This window comes from Oncorhynchus kisutch, unplaced genomic scaffold (genome assembly GCF_002021735.2).
Source record: "Oncorhynchus kisutch isolate 150728-3 unplaced genomic scaffold, Okis_V2 scaffold2179, whole genome shotgun sequence".
Taxonomy (NCBI): domain Eukaryota; kingdom Metazoa; phylum Chordata; class Actinopteri; order Salmoniformes; family Salmonidae; genus Oncorhynchus; species Oncorhynchus kisutch.
In genome coordinates, this window is record NW_022264124.1 from 18,571 (window position 1) to 34,587 (window position 16,017).

The 16,017-nt window shown below is 40.5% G+C and overlaps 1 protein-coding gene across 2 annotated transcripts; it reads right to left on the reverse strand.

Annotated features, from left to right (window-relative positions):
- Nucleotides 1-1,620: 1,620 nt before the first annotated feature.
- Nucleotides 1,621-10,337, reverse strand: LOC116369371 (zinc finger protein OZF-like). Of its 2 annotated transcripts, XM_031819468.1 has the most exons (5): nt 10,126-10,307; nt 8,925-9,173; nt 7,371-7,607; nt 3,564-3,809; nt 1,621-2,946 (listed from the first exon to the last, which is right to left on the reverse strand). In XM_031819468.1, exons 2-5 carry the CDS (start codon nt 9,025-9,027, stop codon nt 1,958-1,960), a joined length of 1,575 nt encoding a protein of 524 aa, XP_031675328.1. In that variant the 5' UTR covers nt 9,028-9,173; nt 10,126-10,307; the 3' UTR covers nt 1,621-1,957. The 2 variants fall into 2 exon arrangements, with proteins under 2 accessions (XP_031675328.1, XP_031675329.1); XM_031819469.1 differs by lacking the exons at nt 1,621-2,946; nt 3,564-3,809 and adding an exon at nt 5,122-7,189 and having other exon boundaries at nt 10,126-10,337.
- Between the last annotated feature and the right edge of the window lie 5,680 nt (nt 10,338-16,017).

Here is a 16,017-nt window from a genome sequence, read left to right on the forward strand (position 1 = left end):
CTCCTCAAAAAATAGCACGGTATTTTGTCACTGTAATAGCTACTGTTAAATTGGACACTGCAGAAGATTAACAAGAATTTAAGCTTTCTGCCTATATACAGTGGGGCAAAAAAGTATTTAGTCAGCCACCAATTGTGCAAGTTCTCCCACTTAAAAAGATGAGAGGCCTGTAACACTTCAACTATGACAGACAAAATGAGAGAAAAAAAAATCCAGAAAATCACATTGTAGGATTTTTAATGAATTTATTTGCAAATTTTGGTGGAAAATAAGTATTTGGTCAATAACAAAAGTTTCTCAATACTTTGTTATATACCCTTTGTTGGCAATGACAGAGGCCAAACGTTTTCTGTAAGTTTTCACACACTGTTGCTGGTATTTTGGCCCATTCCTCCATGCAGATCTCCTCTAGAGCAGTGATGTTTTGGGGCTGTTGCTGGGCAACACGGACTTTCAACTCCCTCCAAAGATTTTCTATGGGGTTGAGATCTGGAGACTGGCACTGCCACTCCAGGACTTTGACATACTTCTTACGAAGCCACTCCTTCGTTGCCCGGGCGGTGTGTTTGGGATCATTGTCATGCTGAAAGACCCAGCCACGTTTCATCTTCAATGCCCTTGCTGATGGAAGGAGGTTTTCACTCAAAATCTCACGATACATAGCCCCATTCATTCTTTCCTTTACACGGATCAGTCGTCCTGGTCCCTTTGCAGAAAAACAGCCCCAAAGCATGATGTTTCCACCCCCATGCTTCACAGTAAGTATGGTGTTCTTTGGATGCAACTCAGCATTCTTTGTCCTACAAACACGACGAGTTTTTACCAAAAAGTTATCTTTGGGTTTCATCTGACCATATGACATTCTCCCAATCTTCTTCTGGATCATCCAAATGCTCTCTAGCAAACTTCAGACGGGCCTGGACATGTACTGGCTTAAGCAGGGGGACACGTCTGGCACTGCAGGATTTGATTCCATGGCGGCGTAGTGTGTTACTGATGGTAGGCTTTGTTACTTTGGTCCCAGCTCTCTGCAGGTCATTCACTAGATCCCCCCGTGTGGTTCTGGAATTTTTGCTCACCGTTCTTGTGATCATTTTGACCCCATGGGGTGAGATCTTGCGTGGAGCCCCAGATCGAGGGAGATTATCAGTGGTCTTGTATGTTTTCCATTTCCTAATCATTGCTCCCACAGTTGATTTCTTCAAACTAAGCTGCTTACCTATTGCAGATTCAGTCTTCCCAGCCTGGTGCAGGTCTACAATTTTGACAGCTTTGACAGCTCTTTGGTCTTGGCCATAGTGGAGTTTGGAGTGTGACTGTTTGAGGTTGTGGACAGGGTATTTTATACTGTTAACAAGTTCAAACAGGTGCCATTAATACAGGTAACGAGTGGAGGACAGAGGAGCCTCTTAAAGAAGAAGTTACAGGTCTGCGAGAGCCAGAAATCTTGCTTGTTTGTTGGTGACCAAATACTTATTTTCCACCATAATTTGCAAATAAATTCCTTAAAAAAGCCTACAAAGTGATTTTCTGGATTTTTTTTCTCATTTTGTCTGTCATAGTTGAAGTGTACCTTTGATGAAAATTACAGGCCTCTCATCTTTTTAAGTGGGAGAACTTGCACAATTGGTGGCTGACTAAATACTTTTTTGCCCCCCTGTAAAGACATGTCTATGTCCTGGAAAGTTGGCTGTTGTATACAACATAATTCTAGTCACATTGGAGAAGTTAGCAACAACCGTCCCGGTTAAGGGACACCCATCGCGTAAAGGTTCATTTAAGGAATTTTAAATGATTCACTTTTACTTTTGATACTAAGGTATATTTACAACCAAATACTTTGACTTTCAATCAAGTTACTCTTGGCAAATTAAGAAGAGTTATAAGGCTTCTCTCCTGTGTCTGTTCTCTGATGACCTTTTAGCTTGGCTGTTTTAAAACATTTTCAACAGTCAGATCAGTGGCAAGGCTTCTCTCCTTCATGTTTACCTTGGTGTCTTTTTAAGTGGCACAATTGAGAGAAACTCTTTCCACAGTCAGAGCAGAAGTAAGGCTTCTCGCCTGTGTGTGTTCTCTGATGGACTTTTAGTTCAGTTGATGTTGTGAAGCATTTTACACAGTCAGAGCAGGAGTAAGGCTTCTCTCCTGTGTGTGTTCTGTGGTGGACTTTTTGCTCAGTTGATGTTGTGAAGCATTTTACACAGTCAGAGCAGGAGTAAGGCTTCACTCCTGTATGTATACGTTCATGTCTTTTTAAGTGGCCCAGTTGAGAGAAAATCTTCCCACAGTCAGAGCAGGAGTAAGGCTTCTCTCCTGTATGTATACGTTCATGTCTTTTTAAGTGGCCCAGTTGAGAGAAAATCTTCCCACAGTCAGAGCAGGAGTAAGGCTTCACTCCTGTATGTATACGTTCATGTCTTTTTAAGTGGCCCAGTTGAGAGAATATCTTCCCACAGTCAGAGCAGGAATAAGGCTTCACTCCTGTATGTATAAGTTCATGTGCTTTTAAAAAACCCTGTCGAGAGAAACTCTTCCCACAGTCATAGCAGGAGTAAGGCTTCTCTCCAGTGTGCACTCTCTGATGAAGTTTTAGCTCAGATGATGTTGTGTAGCATTTTACACAGTCAGAGCAAGAGTAAGGCTTCACTCCTGTATGTATATGTTTGTGTCTTTTTAAGTGGCCCAGTCGAGAGAAAATCTTTCCACAGTCAGGGCAGGAGTAAGGCTTCTCTCCAGGGTGCACTCTCTGATGAACTGTCAGAGCCCTTGATGTTGTGAATCTCTTCCCACAGTCAGTACAGGAATACGGATCCTCTCCTGTGTGTATTTTTAGCTTTGATAGAATTGGGAAAATCTCATCACAATGTGGGCAGTGGTGAGACCTCTTAGCTCCATGATCTTCCTGCTCTTTCTCTCTGGATGTAGAGAATGTCTCAACATGGTCTCCTGTGTGAACAACATCAGAAGAAGCAGTCAGCTGGTGTGATATACATGTCAATCAAATGTACATTATGAAGCCCGTTTTACATCAGCAAATATCAAAGTGCATAACAGAAACCCAGTCTAAAATCCCCAATGAGCAATGCTGATGTAGAAGCACAGTGGCCAGGAAAAACTCCCTAGAAAGCAGGGTCCTGCAGGGTAGAGAGGAACCAGACCCAGAGGGGTGGCCAGTCCTCTTCTGTCTGTACCGGGTGACATATGTATTCATATCAGTAGGCTGTACAATATAGTGGAATAAAACTATTCTAAAAGTGGGTTAGAGTCCTCCACTCACTATCACAAGGGTTAGTAACTACACAAACTAATTTCATAGAACTTTAAAACACTGGCAGTTTGTCTACTTCACTTCTTTAGTCTACTCTCTGATCACTCCAGACAGCTCAGTAAATAAAACAAATGGTGGCAATACTGATGTCAAACCATGCAAGTGTCAGTAGCATGAAATAACATCTACCTTCTCATTGAAACAGTTCATCATGAAACAGTTCTACTGCAACTTTTCCTGCACAGTGAGAAGTTGGAATGAACAACAAACTTTGTTAGATATAACCTGCTCTTACCATGAGAAAGAGATTTCCCAATCTGCTCCTCCTCTTCTTCATCTTTAATGTTGACAATCTTCTCCAGTGTTTGACCGCATTCGAGCTTCACTGATGCCATCTCTGGATCCTGCAGAGCAAACTGAGCTCTACTGTCACAATCAGGACCCAGTGACTGTAGGTTCCTACTCAGTGTGGAAGGAGAGATGCAGGCTGGGTTTGTCCTCACTGTTGATGTTACCGGCTTCAGACTTAATTCTAGTCGTCCTGTAGTAACAACGAGTAACAGAAAAATAGTTGTCTTGACAGTTCAGGCACTTTCTTTACTCTCAAAAAGATATTATATTTATTATGGTTCAATTATTTAATTCAGTGCTTGACTTGGACTGAAATAGGTGCCGTTTATGTTTAGGTGCAGCAGCTCCACAATACAGTTAAAATTCTATAAGAGGAACAGGAGCTCAAACAGTAGAAATTTGAGGTGGCGGTAATCAGATCCTGTCTAATCTCCTGTCCATCTCATTTCAAAAGAGGAAGTAGGTAACAAAACATTAATTCATTCAAATTGGACAAAGTACACCCTTTAAAATGAGTCTACACAACGTAAATTAACTTAACCTACAGTAGATTTCCCAAATGCGTAAATGACTCAAAAACCATTTAGTACAAGGTTGCAGTTTGTTTTAAGCAGCATTATGTACTATTTTCCTGAATAACTGTCTTCACATTAAAAACCAATCGTATTTCCCGTTCACACCATAATTTACAGCTAAATAGAGAAACTGGACGTGTCTGAATACTACTACACATGATAATCATTACATTCAGCTTCAAAACTGTAGTGTGACCGTGAAATTGTCTCTGCACCAGCACTGAAGTCTGTTGGCGCAGACAGAATGGGCGCCACCATGTTACCAGCTTGTGAATTTCACATAAAACCAATAACATGCTAAACAAACTCAAATAGATTTTTTATTAAATTACCTTGAAGTTATGTACATCCATTCAGACAAACCTTGTTTCTAGCTGTGTGACTTGAAATAGTTTCACGTTCACTTGGTTTGACACAAAAATAACAAACCATTAACCAAACGTGATAATACCTTAACGGATGTTACGTAGCGTGGTATGACATGTTATTTTGATATTAGAACGTTTATACACGCTTTTACATACCTGTCGTAATAAATAGAAACGGACACATTGACTGCACTGATCTGGCGCTTTCTTTATTGTGAAGAATGGTGCGTGTGTTACGGTTTTCTAGGTGTGAAGGAGAGTCGGACCAAACTGCAGCGTGTAGATTACGATCCATGTTTAATGAACAACGTACAACACGAATAAACACAAACACTACAAAACAAAGAACGTAACAAAAACCGAAACAGCCTATATTGGTGGTAACTAACATAGAGGACACTAAGGACAATCACCCACGACAAACTCAAAGAATATGGCTGCCTAAATATGGTTCCCAATCAGAGACAACGATAAACACCTGCCTCTGATTGAGAACCACTCCAGACAGCCATAGACTTTGCTAGATAACCCCACTAGCTACAATCCCAATACATACACACCAAAACCCCAAGACAAAACACACCATAATACAAAAACCCCATGCCACACCCTGGCCTGACCCAATACATGAAGAAAAACACAAAATACTTAGACCAGGACATGACAGCGTGCCTGCCTGGAACTTCCTGTTCCCCCACTACCACAGTGCAGCCTCAGATAAAACAATAGGGGAGTGAGAGGAAGCCCACTGGCCGGCAGTGGGAGAAGATGGATCTATGAAACATCTGATCTTAATACAGTTCTGTTCCCAAAACTAAAATCTGTTATGAACAGAGTGGACTAAGTTTTGTAGACTTCACGCTTTGCAAAAGTTTTAAATAATCACGTTATTTAGAAGGAACGCCGAGGCGAATTGAGTTATTGCACACAAGTTCTTCACAGAGCCGTTCTCTAACAGAAATATGCAGGATTTGTGCTAGAATGCACCAATAGGAGCTCGGGCTTGGCACTGCCCACTATGACTCATCTGTTCCCATTGGAAATGACCAGCTGTGGTCTATCTTGATTTAGTTATAAAAAAAGATTTGTTGCAACCGTCCATGCATTCAGGGATCCTTGGGATGGCCCTACTCCATAATATGAAAAGGTTGGTACTTCATTTGAGCCGGATCCAACCGCACCTCTCAGTTTTGTAGTCTTTCGTTCCGGAAACCCGTTTGACAGGATCAGGTAACCTACCTTTAAATATCCTAGCTGTGGATTGTGTGTAGCCAAATCACAAGGCATGACTACTGTCGGGAAAGTCTAACTTTCACATTTTGACCAATTTCTCTTCTGAAATCCGACTCAAGAATTAGTGCTAAAGCCTTAGCCAGGAGATTGGATAGACTGCTCCCATATCTAATACACCAAGACCAAAATGGTTTTGTGAAAAACCAAGGTTTTCACAATGTAAGGAGAGTACTAAACAGTGCACATGTGAAGGGTCCCCTGATACTGCCATACTCTCACTTGATGCAGAAAAGGCATTCCATAGAGTTGAGTGGTCTTATTTCAGAGATTTGGGAACTACTTCTGTAAAATGGATTAAGAGATGATATACTGACCCCACTACAGACATTGCCACTAACAACTTGATTTCACAACATTTAAAGATTTTTCGGGGGCACGAGACAAGGATGTCCAGACAGTCCAGGACTCTTTCTTTTAGCTATAGAACCCTTTGACATTGCAGTAAGGGCCCAACCGTTAATTAGTGGAATTAAAACAGATTTTGAACAAAGAGTGGAGCTGTATGCTGATGATATCCTCTTATTCCTAACAGATCTAAATAACTATTCCCTCTCCAATTTAATTAATAACTTGTCCGTTTTTTGGGTTTAAAGTTAGTAAAACCAAATCTTCCATCCTTTTCCTCAAACAAGATACTGAATCCAGTTGTACAGCATCTATTTGTGAATACAGAACAAGGTTTCACATATCTTGGTATTAAAAATCTTGGTATTAAAAATTAAAAACCAGAAATTAGCTCGAGCTCAGCAAATTATGAACCCATGGTAACAAATGCAACATAATCCATCAACAGATGGACATCATTGCTTGTATCTATTATTGGTAGAATAAATATCATTATGACTCATTCTGTAATTGTTGATTGTCCTAATTGGAACTAATAAATATGTAAAAAAAATTGTTCTTGGGGACCTTCAACACTTCAAGGGGCTCCCGAGTGGCGCAGCGGTCGAAGGCACTGCATCTCAGCGCTTGAGGCATCACTACAGACACGGGTTCGATTCCAGGCTGTATCTCAACTGGCCGTGATCGGGAGTCCCAAAGAGGTCAAGGGGTCTAAATACTTTCTGAATGGGAGAGGGGATACCTAGTCAGCTGTACAACAATGCATTCAACTGAAATGTGTCTTCCACATTTAACCCAACCGCTTTGAATCAGAGAGGTGCGGGGGGCTGCCATAATCGACATCCACATCTCTGGCGCCGAGGGAACAGTGGGTTAACTGCTTTGCTCAGGGGCAGAACGATCCATTTTTACCTTGTCATTCGATCCAGCAGCCTTTAATTGACTGGCCAACTCTCTAACCACTAGGCTACCTGTACGTATTCAGAAGGCTGTGCAATACAAAAGGGGAATAAAAAACTATTAAAGTAAGTCAAGAAAATTATGAGCTAAATCATCAACTCAACATCACAAGGGTTATTAGTAACTACACACTCATTCTATTGCAACTTATCATGCACAGTGGGAAGTTGGAATAAACAACAAACTTAGTTAGTTAGAACCTGCTCTTACCATGAGAAACAGATTTCCCAATCTTCTCCTCGTCTTCTTCTTCATCTTTAATGTTGACATTCAACTCCAGTGTTTGACTGCAGTCTTCCAGCTTCACTGATGCCATCTCTGGATCCTGCAGTGTAAACTGGGCTCCACTGTCACAATCAGGACCCAGTGACTGTAGGTTTGGACTCACTGTGGAAGGAGAGAGGCAGGCTGGGTTTGTCCTCACTGTTGATGTTACCGGCCTCATACCTGAGTCAGAAAGTGGTATAAGAGAAACAGACAAACATTATTGTCTTATGTTCTGGCACTTTCTTCATTCTCTAAAAATATATAATTTTTTCTTGTTCAATTCTCTAATTCAGTGCTTGACTTGGACTGAAATAGTTGCCGATAAACATTTTGGGTGCCGGTACTGTTTATATGTAGGTGCAGGAGCTCCACAATATGGTTGAGACAATACTTAACCTATAGTAGAAAAATGCATGAATGACTCAAAAAACATTCAGTACAAGGTTGCAGTATGTTTTAGGCAGCACTGTGCTATTTTACTTACTCGTATTCACTGTTTTACTTCAAAAACCAATTGTATGTCCTGTTCACACCACAGTAACATTTATAGATGAAGACAGAAACAACTGAATGTGTCTGAATATGACACATGCAGAAAACTGATAATCATTACATTTGGTTTGAAAACAGCAGTGAAACTGTAAAATTGTCTCTCTGCTGCAACCTCACTGCCTGCACTGAAGTGTGTTGATGCAGACTGACTGGGTGCCGCCATTTTACCAGCTTGTGAATTTTTCCTTTCATGGAGCTCTACGGACAATTCCTTCAACCTCATGACTTAGTTTTAGGTCTGACATGCACTGTGAAATGTGGGACCTTATATAGACAGGTGTGTGCCTTTCCAAATCATGTCCAATCAATTGAATTTACCACAGGTTGACAACAATCAAGTTGTAGAAACATCTCAAGGATGATCAATGGAAACAAGATGCACCTGAGCTCAATGTTAAGTCGCATAGCAAAGGGTCTGAGTACTTATGTACATAAGTTATTTCTGTTTTAAATATTTTATAAATGTGAAAACATTTTAAAAAAACTGTTTTTGCTTTGTCATTATGGCGTATTGTGTGTAGATTGATGATAAAACTATTCTAAAAGTATCTCAAAAATCATGAAAATGATTAGCTATATCATCCTCTACTCACTATCACAAGGGTTAGTAACTACAGACTCATTTCATAGAACTTTAAAACACTGGCAGTTTGTCTACTTCACTTCTTTAGTCTCCTCTCTGATCACTCCAGATAGACCAGTGAATAAAACAAATGCTGACAATACTGGTGTCATCCATACAAGTCTCAGTAGCATGAAATAACATCTACCTTCTCATTGAAACCGTTATACTGCAACTTTTCATGCACAGTGGGAAGTTGTAATGAACAACAAACTTAGTTAGATGGAACCTGCTCTTACCATAAAAGGCCAACTTCTGCAAGTGTCTCCACCCCACTGCTCTATGCCAGTACATAAACTTGGATAGATAGAACCTGCTCTTACCATGACTAACAGATCCCCCAATCTTCTCCTCCTCTTCTTCATCTTTAATGTCAATATTCAGCTCCATTGTTGGACTGCAGTCTTCCAGCTTCACTGATGCCATCTCTGGATCCTGTAGTGCAAACTGGGCTCCACTGTCACAATCAGGACCCAGTGACTGTAGGTTTGGACTCAGTGTGGAAGGAGAGAGGCAGGCTGCGTTTGTCCTCACTGTTTATGTTACCGGCCTCAGACTTAATCTGAGTCGGCCTGTAGTAATAAAGAGAAAAAGACTCAAGTTATTGTCTTATCAGTTCTGGCACTTTCTTTACTCTCAAAAAATATTCTTTAAATCTAGGTGCAGGAGCTACACAATACTGTTGAGCTAATATTCTATAAGAGGAATTTGTGCTCAAACAATATACATTTGAGGTGCCGATACTCAGCTCCTGTCCAAGTCACGCACTGATCTCATTTCAATAGATCTGGTAGCTCAACATTGACAACACAACATGAATTCCTTCACATTAGACAACGTTTACGCTTTAAATCAGGCTACACAATTAAGCGCACTTTATCTATGGTAGATTTCCTGAATTCACATAAATGCAGAAATGACTCAAAAACCATTTAGTACAAGGTTGCAGTATGTTTCAGGCAGCACTATGTACTATTTCCTGAATAACATTGTCTTCACTGTGTTATTTAAATCAAAAACCAAATAGTATTTCCGTTCACACCATAGTAATATGTATAGACAACGATAACTTAAGAGTCTGAATATTAGTACACACGTAGAAAACTGATAATCACTACATTAAACTTTAAAACAGTAGTGTAACCGTGAAATGGTCTCTCTCTGCTGCAGCCACACTGCCTGGAATGAAGTCTGTTGACGCAGACCGAGTGGCGCCGCCATTTTACCAGCTTGTGAATTTTACACAAAACTAATATATTGTAAAACGAATTCAGAAATTTCCAGTCAATATATTCTTTATGAAAGTACCTTGAGAAAACTATGTACATCCACTCAGACAAACCCCAAAGGCTCTAACTATGCAACTTGTAAAATAGTTAACATTATCACGTTCTTCACTCGGCTTGACACAAAAATAACACATCACACCTTTACCCAACGTGATAATACCTTAACGGATGTATTACCTAAAATGGTACGACATGTTCTTTCGATATTAGAATGTTTAAACGTGCTATTACATACCTGTAGTAATAAATAGAAAAGGACAAGAATGTTATCTTATTGACTGCACCGTTCTGGCGCTTTCTTTACACTGAATAATGGTGCGCTTCTGTCCGGAACTTCCTGTTCCCCCACTAACACCGTCCGTGCATTCCGGTTTCCTTGGGATGACCCAACCCCAGTACATGAGAAGGGGTCGCTGCCTCCTCCGGCACACATCTATTTTGCATAGAGTTGATTGTGGTCTTTAGAATGATGTCCCATCCCAGCTAGCACAGTGCATCTGTGCCGATTCCGGCTGAGAGTCAGACTCGGCCGACGTCATGGCCCGAGTCTGGCCCGCCTGAGGCAGTATTACCGAGTTATCGGGCCCAAATGTATTGCTTGGGTCTCGGACCGACTGGGGCTACTCTCTGGCAGATGATTACACGGGCTGCTTTATGTAATTGACATTTCATTATTAATTTATTTGTCCATATTTTATCATTGTTTCTGTGATCAAAAAATACTATTTAAATTAAATGATTTAAGAGTCCTGTTTAAGTTGTATTTTAGTATTTTGATACTTTGTGCAAGGCAATTGATAAGCATTAAAAACTTTTCGGATGGACTGTCCCGATTGGCGCAGCGGTCTAAGACACTGGGTTACTACAGTGAAGTAGAGTGTCTTAGACACTGGGTTACTGCGTTACTCCACCTGGTAGTTCGATGACGGTATTGTACCGAAAATCTCCACACTGCCCCATTTTCGGCACAACACCGGTCCCTGGAAGAGGGCCGCTTCTGGGCCGATTCCTCATTGCTAGCTGTGACTCCTCTTCAATTGCTGTGCGAAGTTCCTATATATTGGCGGGATCTGGAACAAGCTGTGGTACACGTCGATCCAGACCACCCCAAACAGGCTCAATGGGTGACATGTCTAGTGAGTATGCAGGCCATGGAAAAATTGGGACATTTGCAGCTTCCAGGAATTGTGTACAGGTCCTTCAGACATTATGGCGGATGATTGGCAGGACAATGGGCCTCGGGATCTTGTCATGGTATCTCTGTGCATTCAAATGACCATGATAAAATGCAATTGTGTTCGTTATCCCCCATACCCTAACGCTATGCTACCATGGAGTGCTTTGTTGACAACATTGACATCAGCAAACCGCTCCCCACACAACACCATACAGGTGGTCTGCAATTGAGACGCTTGTTGGGCATACTGCCAAATTCTCTAAAACAACTTGGAGGAGGCTTGTGGTAGAGAAATTAACATTAAATTATCTGGTAACAGCTCTGGTGCACATTCCTGCAGTCAGGGTTAGGGTCCTACAGTCACTGGGTCCTGATTGTGACAGTGGAGCCCAGTTTGCACTGCAGGATCCAGAGATGGCATCAGTGAAGCTGGAAGACTGCAGTCAAACACTGGAGCCGAATGTCAACATTAAAGATGAAGAGGAGGAGAACATTGGGAAATCGGTTATTCATGGTAAAACCAGGTTCTATATGCTATTCATAAATTAAACCTACATAAATTATGACCCCGTCTATTGCTGTGTTGAATTCTGACCTTACACATCCATGAAGAACTTCCGACTGCACTAATGTAGTTATGAAAGTTCAATCAGTAAGGCTGGTCTGAATGGATCGTCACTTCATTCATCTAGTAAACTCTATCCTGCAGCTCTGTGGACATAGATTAAGCCTAATCCTAGAATAAATTGCACTTTTAAACTGTAGTAACTAAATTAGTTTTTTGCAGATATGGTTTAAAATAGTATGACTTACCCTAGTCTAGATTTTCTGTCAGGATGATTTCATCTAGATCCAAGCAGTGGGGAACCATGAGGGCCTTCAGAGAAGGCTAATGGCTTGCTAAAAAAATGTAAAAAAAATACAAAACATTTAAAAAAAATAAAATGACATTTTAATTACGATCGTTTTGATTTATATTTCGTCTTTACAATAATTGTAATAATTTTCTAATTTAATCTCTTCAGTTGTTGTTGGAAAGAGAAGGGTTATTAAGAGAAAAGCATATCCAATCAGGATATTCTTTGGTGGTCTCTGGGTAGAAACATCTAGATAGCTCAGCCAGCCATTGGCTAGAGTCATGGGTAACAGCATATATAGAGTGTGTCTAAAAGTGGGCCTGTTGACAGAAGTGGGAGGATCAACAGAAGTGAGTGTATGGAAAGTGAATCAGCTAATTGAGAAGATTTGTTGCCACTCAAGACCGTTTTGTGTGGCTGATATGATTGTTGAACAACCAGTTGATTGTTTGACAACTGTAGCATTTTATCTAAGCAAAACCCTAACCTTTTCCTAACTTTAACCTCATCATCCTAACCTCCACGTTAATTATCCTAACCATTTTCCTAACCTTAACTTCATTATCTTAACCGGCCATGTGAATTATCTTAACCTGCTACGTTAATTATCCCAACCTGCTAGGTTAGTTCTCTTAACCTGCTATGTAAACATTAATCTGACCAGCATGCACCTGGCTATGGCTGGTCTAACCAATAATGGAGTGCAGATGTAACACTCATCACTGTTGATCCACCCACTGATGTTACACCCATCACTGTTGATCCACCCACTGATGTTACACTCATCACTGTTGATCCACCAACTGACGTTACACTCATCACTGTCGATCCACCCACTGATGTTACACTCATCACTGTTGATCCACCCACTGATGTTACACTCATCACTGTTGATCCACCAACTGATGTTACACTCATCACTGTTGATCCACCCACTGATGTTACACTCATCACTGTTGATCCACCAACTGACGTTACACTCATCACTGTTGATCCACCCACTGATGTTACACTCATCACTGTTGATCCACCCACTGATGTTACACCCATCACTGTTGATCCACCCACTGATGTTACACTCATCACTGTTGATCCACCCACTGATGTTACACCCACTGATGTTATGCTGTGTTAACCATACTTGATTGGCCAGGCCTTCAGAAACGGAACAGACGGCCTCTGCTATTCAAATGTATTAGAGCAGAATTTTAGAGTGACAAGAGAAAATAATCAGTGGGGCAAGCAGTAGTTTTCCCAAGTTAACTCTAGTAACTTTAGTTAGCTTGTGTTGTGGTAGTTGCGTGACAATGGCGGCTACAGCAGCTGTTATCAACATCAAGGTGGATGTTGTTGCTAACTTGTTAGCATCACCCATTTCAAGATAAACTTTTAAACTTTGTTTACAAATGATCATCTGGTGAGTGTCGTCGTTTTTTTGTTGTAGCTCCTTGCTGTTCGCTATCTCTTTGAAAAGAATGACTGTACAAAAGTCTAGGATGTATTTGAAGTTAATCATATCAGTAATGTTAGTCAATCTTATCAGAGCTGTAGCTCCGCCCACCGGTGAAGTGGTGCAGAGCATGCTGGGTGATCTCCAGCTCAGAGAAGATCAACTGGAGAGAAGTGAAGTATATGCCCTGTAATTGTATAGGGGTATGGTGCATATGGGTATATTTTGGTATTACATTGTATTCAGGTTCATTGTGCTGTTGTAGCTCTGTACTGAAGATGATGGTGCTGTGCTTTGTAGAAAATGTGCGGCGGCACCCCTTTGATCTCAAATGAGTGCAGTCACAGTCACGTTGTATTGAGCTGTATGGTCCTGTACAGCATTATGTCATCATAGTCATGTTCTAGCCATGCATGTTGTTTATAAGAGATGTGAATTGGAGATTGTATTCAGTTATTCACTAGTGTATCTTGATGTATTTCTTTATTTGCAGACACCCACAGACTTTGTTTGAGGCAAGTTGCCAGACCACTAAGTTCCTTAGCCCATCCATACTACATACACTGTGCGGTGCTGTTCTGTGCCTGTACATCTTCAGTGTTATTAAGCCATTTCAACGGGAATCCTACATGTCTGTCATCTGTGCCCTTACCAGCACCAGGAAGAGAAATACATAAAGTAGAACCTAACCTAAAGAATATACTGTCCACCAAGTCCTTACTTACACCATGAATGAATCATGCACAATGTGCTTATTTTATTATTCCATTTTTTTTGTGTATGAAATTGTTTGGTGAAATATGCATAAAATGAGAGTAATTTCCCATAATTCTGCACCTTTTGATAGTTGTTCTTCCAGCTTTTTACAGGCAGTCATTTTCTTTTGATTAATGTATTTGCAATTTTGACTGTATAATATATTTTTTTATTAATGTTTTTATGTTTTAAAAAGACAACTACATTTTTGAAAAGCATTTGCTGTTTTGCAAAAGTTGTGTCTTGCTGACTCTGTTTTGCTTGTTGGCGATTGAGAGAAACTGTAATACATAAAGACGGTTGCTCCCTGATTAAATAGTGCAATAGTACACCCTGCTGGACAGAAAAGCTTACTGCACCTGGTATTCCCAGGCAGCGTACCATCCAAGTACTAAACAGGCCCGACCCTGCTTAGCTTCCAAGACCAGGCTTATTACTGCTGGTATGGCCGCAAGCCAATGACTGTATTGTATATATGATAGGTGATATGATAGGCGACTCCGGGATGCTGGCCTTCTAGACAGAGTTGCAAAGAAAAATCCATATCTCAGACTGGCCAATAAAAATGAAAGATGGGCAAAAGAACACAGACACTGGACAGAGGAACTCTGCCTAGATGGCCAGCATCCCGGAGTCGCCTCTTCACTGTTGATGTTGAGACTGGACAGAGGAACTCTGCCTAGATGGCCAGCATCCCGGAGTCGCCTCTTCACTGTTGATGTTGAGACCCTCTAATGTACTTGTCCTCTTGCTCATTTGTGCACCGGGGCCTCCCACTCCTCTTTCTATTCTGGTTAGGGCCAGTTTGCGCTGTTCTGTGACGGGAGTAGTACGAGATCCCCCATTTCTTGGCAATTTCTCGCATGGAATAGCCTTCATTTCTCAGAACAAGAATAGACTGACGAGTTTTCAGAAGAAAGTAATTTGTTTCTGACCATTTGAGCCTGTAATTGAATCCACAAATGCTCATGCTCCAAATACTCAACTAGTCTAAAGAAGTCCAGTTTTATTGCTTCTTTAATCAGGACAACAGTTTTCCGCTGTGCTAACATAATTGAAAAATGATCAATTAGCCTTTTAAAATGATAAACTTGGATTAGCTAACACAATGTTCCATTGGAACACAGGAGTGATGGTTGCTGATAATGTAGATATTCCATTAAAAATCAGTCATTTCCAGCTACAATAGTCATTTCCAACATTAACAATGTCTACACTGTATTTCTTTAATTTTTTGGTTATTTTAATGGACAAAAAAATGCGCTTTTCTTTTCAAAAACAAGGACATTTCTTTGTGACTCCAAACTTTTGAACGGTAGTGTATATATATCAAAAGTCAGTAGTCATTAGAATTATGTAATCTTATTGTGTTACTTAAAAAAAATATATAATAATAATAATAATAAAAAAATATATACTTTAGTTTATTTAGCAAATATTTTCTCAACTTTATTTCTTGAACTGCATTGTTGGTTAAAGGTCTTTAAGTATGCCTTTCACGGTATACTTAAATACACCTGTTGTATTCGGAGCATGTGACAAATACAATTTGATTTGATTTGAGTGATATACTGATGCTTCATTGAGGTTGGCCATTTTGTATCATAAAGTGTAATGGTTTTATTTTATAGTCCAGTTGGGGGCGGTACTGCTACATATTCGATTCCAACCGCCGTTAGAACTCCAAAGCAGAGGAAGAAGTAGTTCCGGGAAGCGCGCACCATTCTTTAGATAAAGGAAGCGCTAGAACTGTGCTGTGAACACGGTATCTTTGGGTCCATTATTACAGGTATGTAATAGCACGTTTAAACTTTCCAATGTCGAAAGACCACGTCATAACATGCTAGGTAACACATCAGTCAAGGTATTACACGTTTGGTAAAGGTT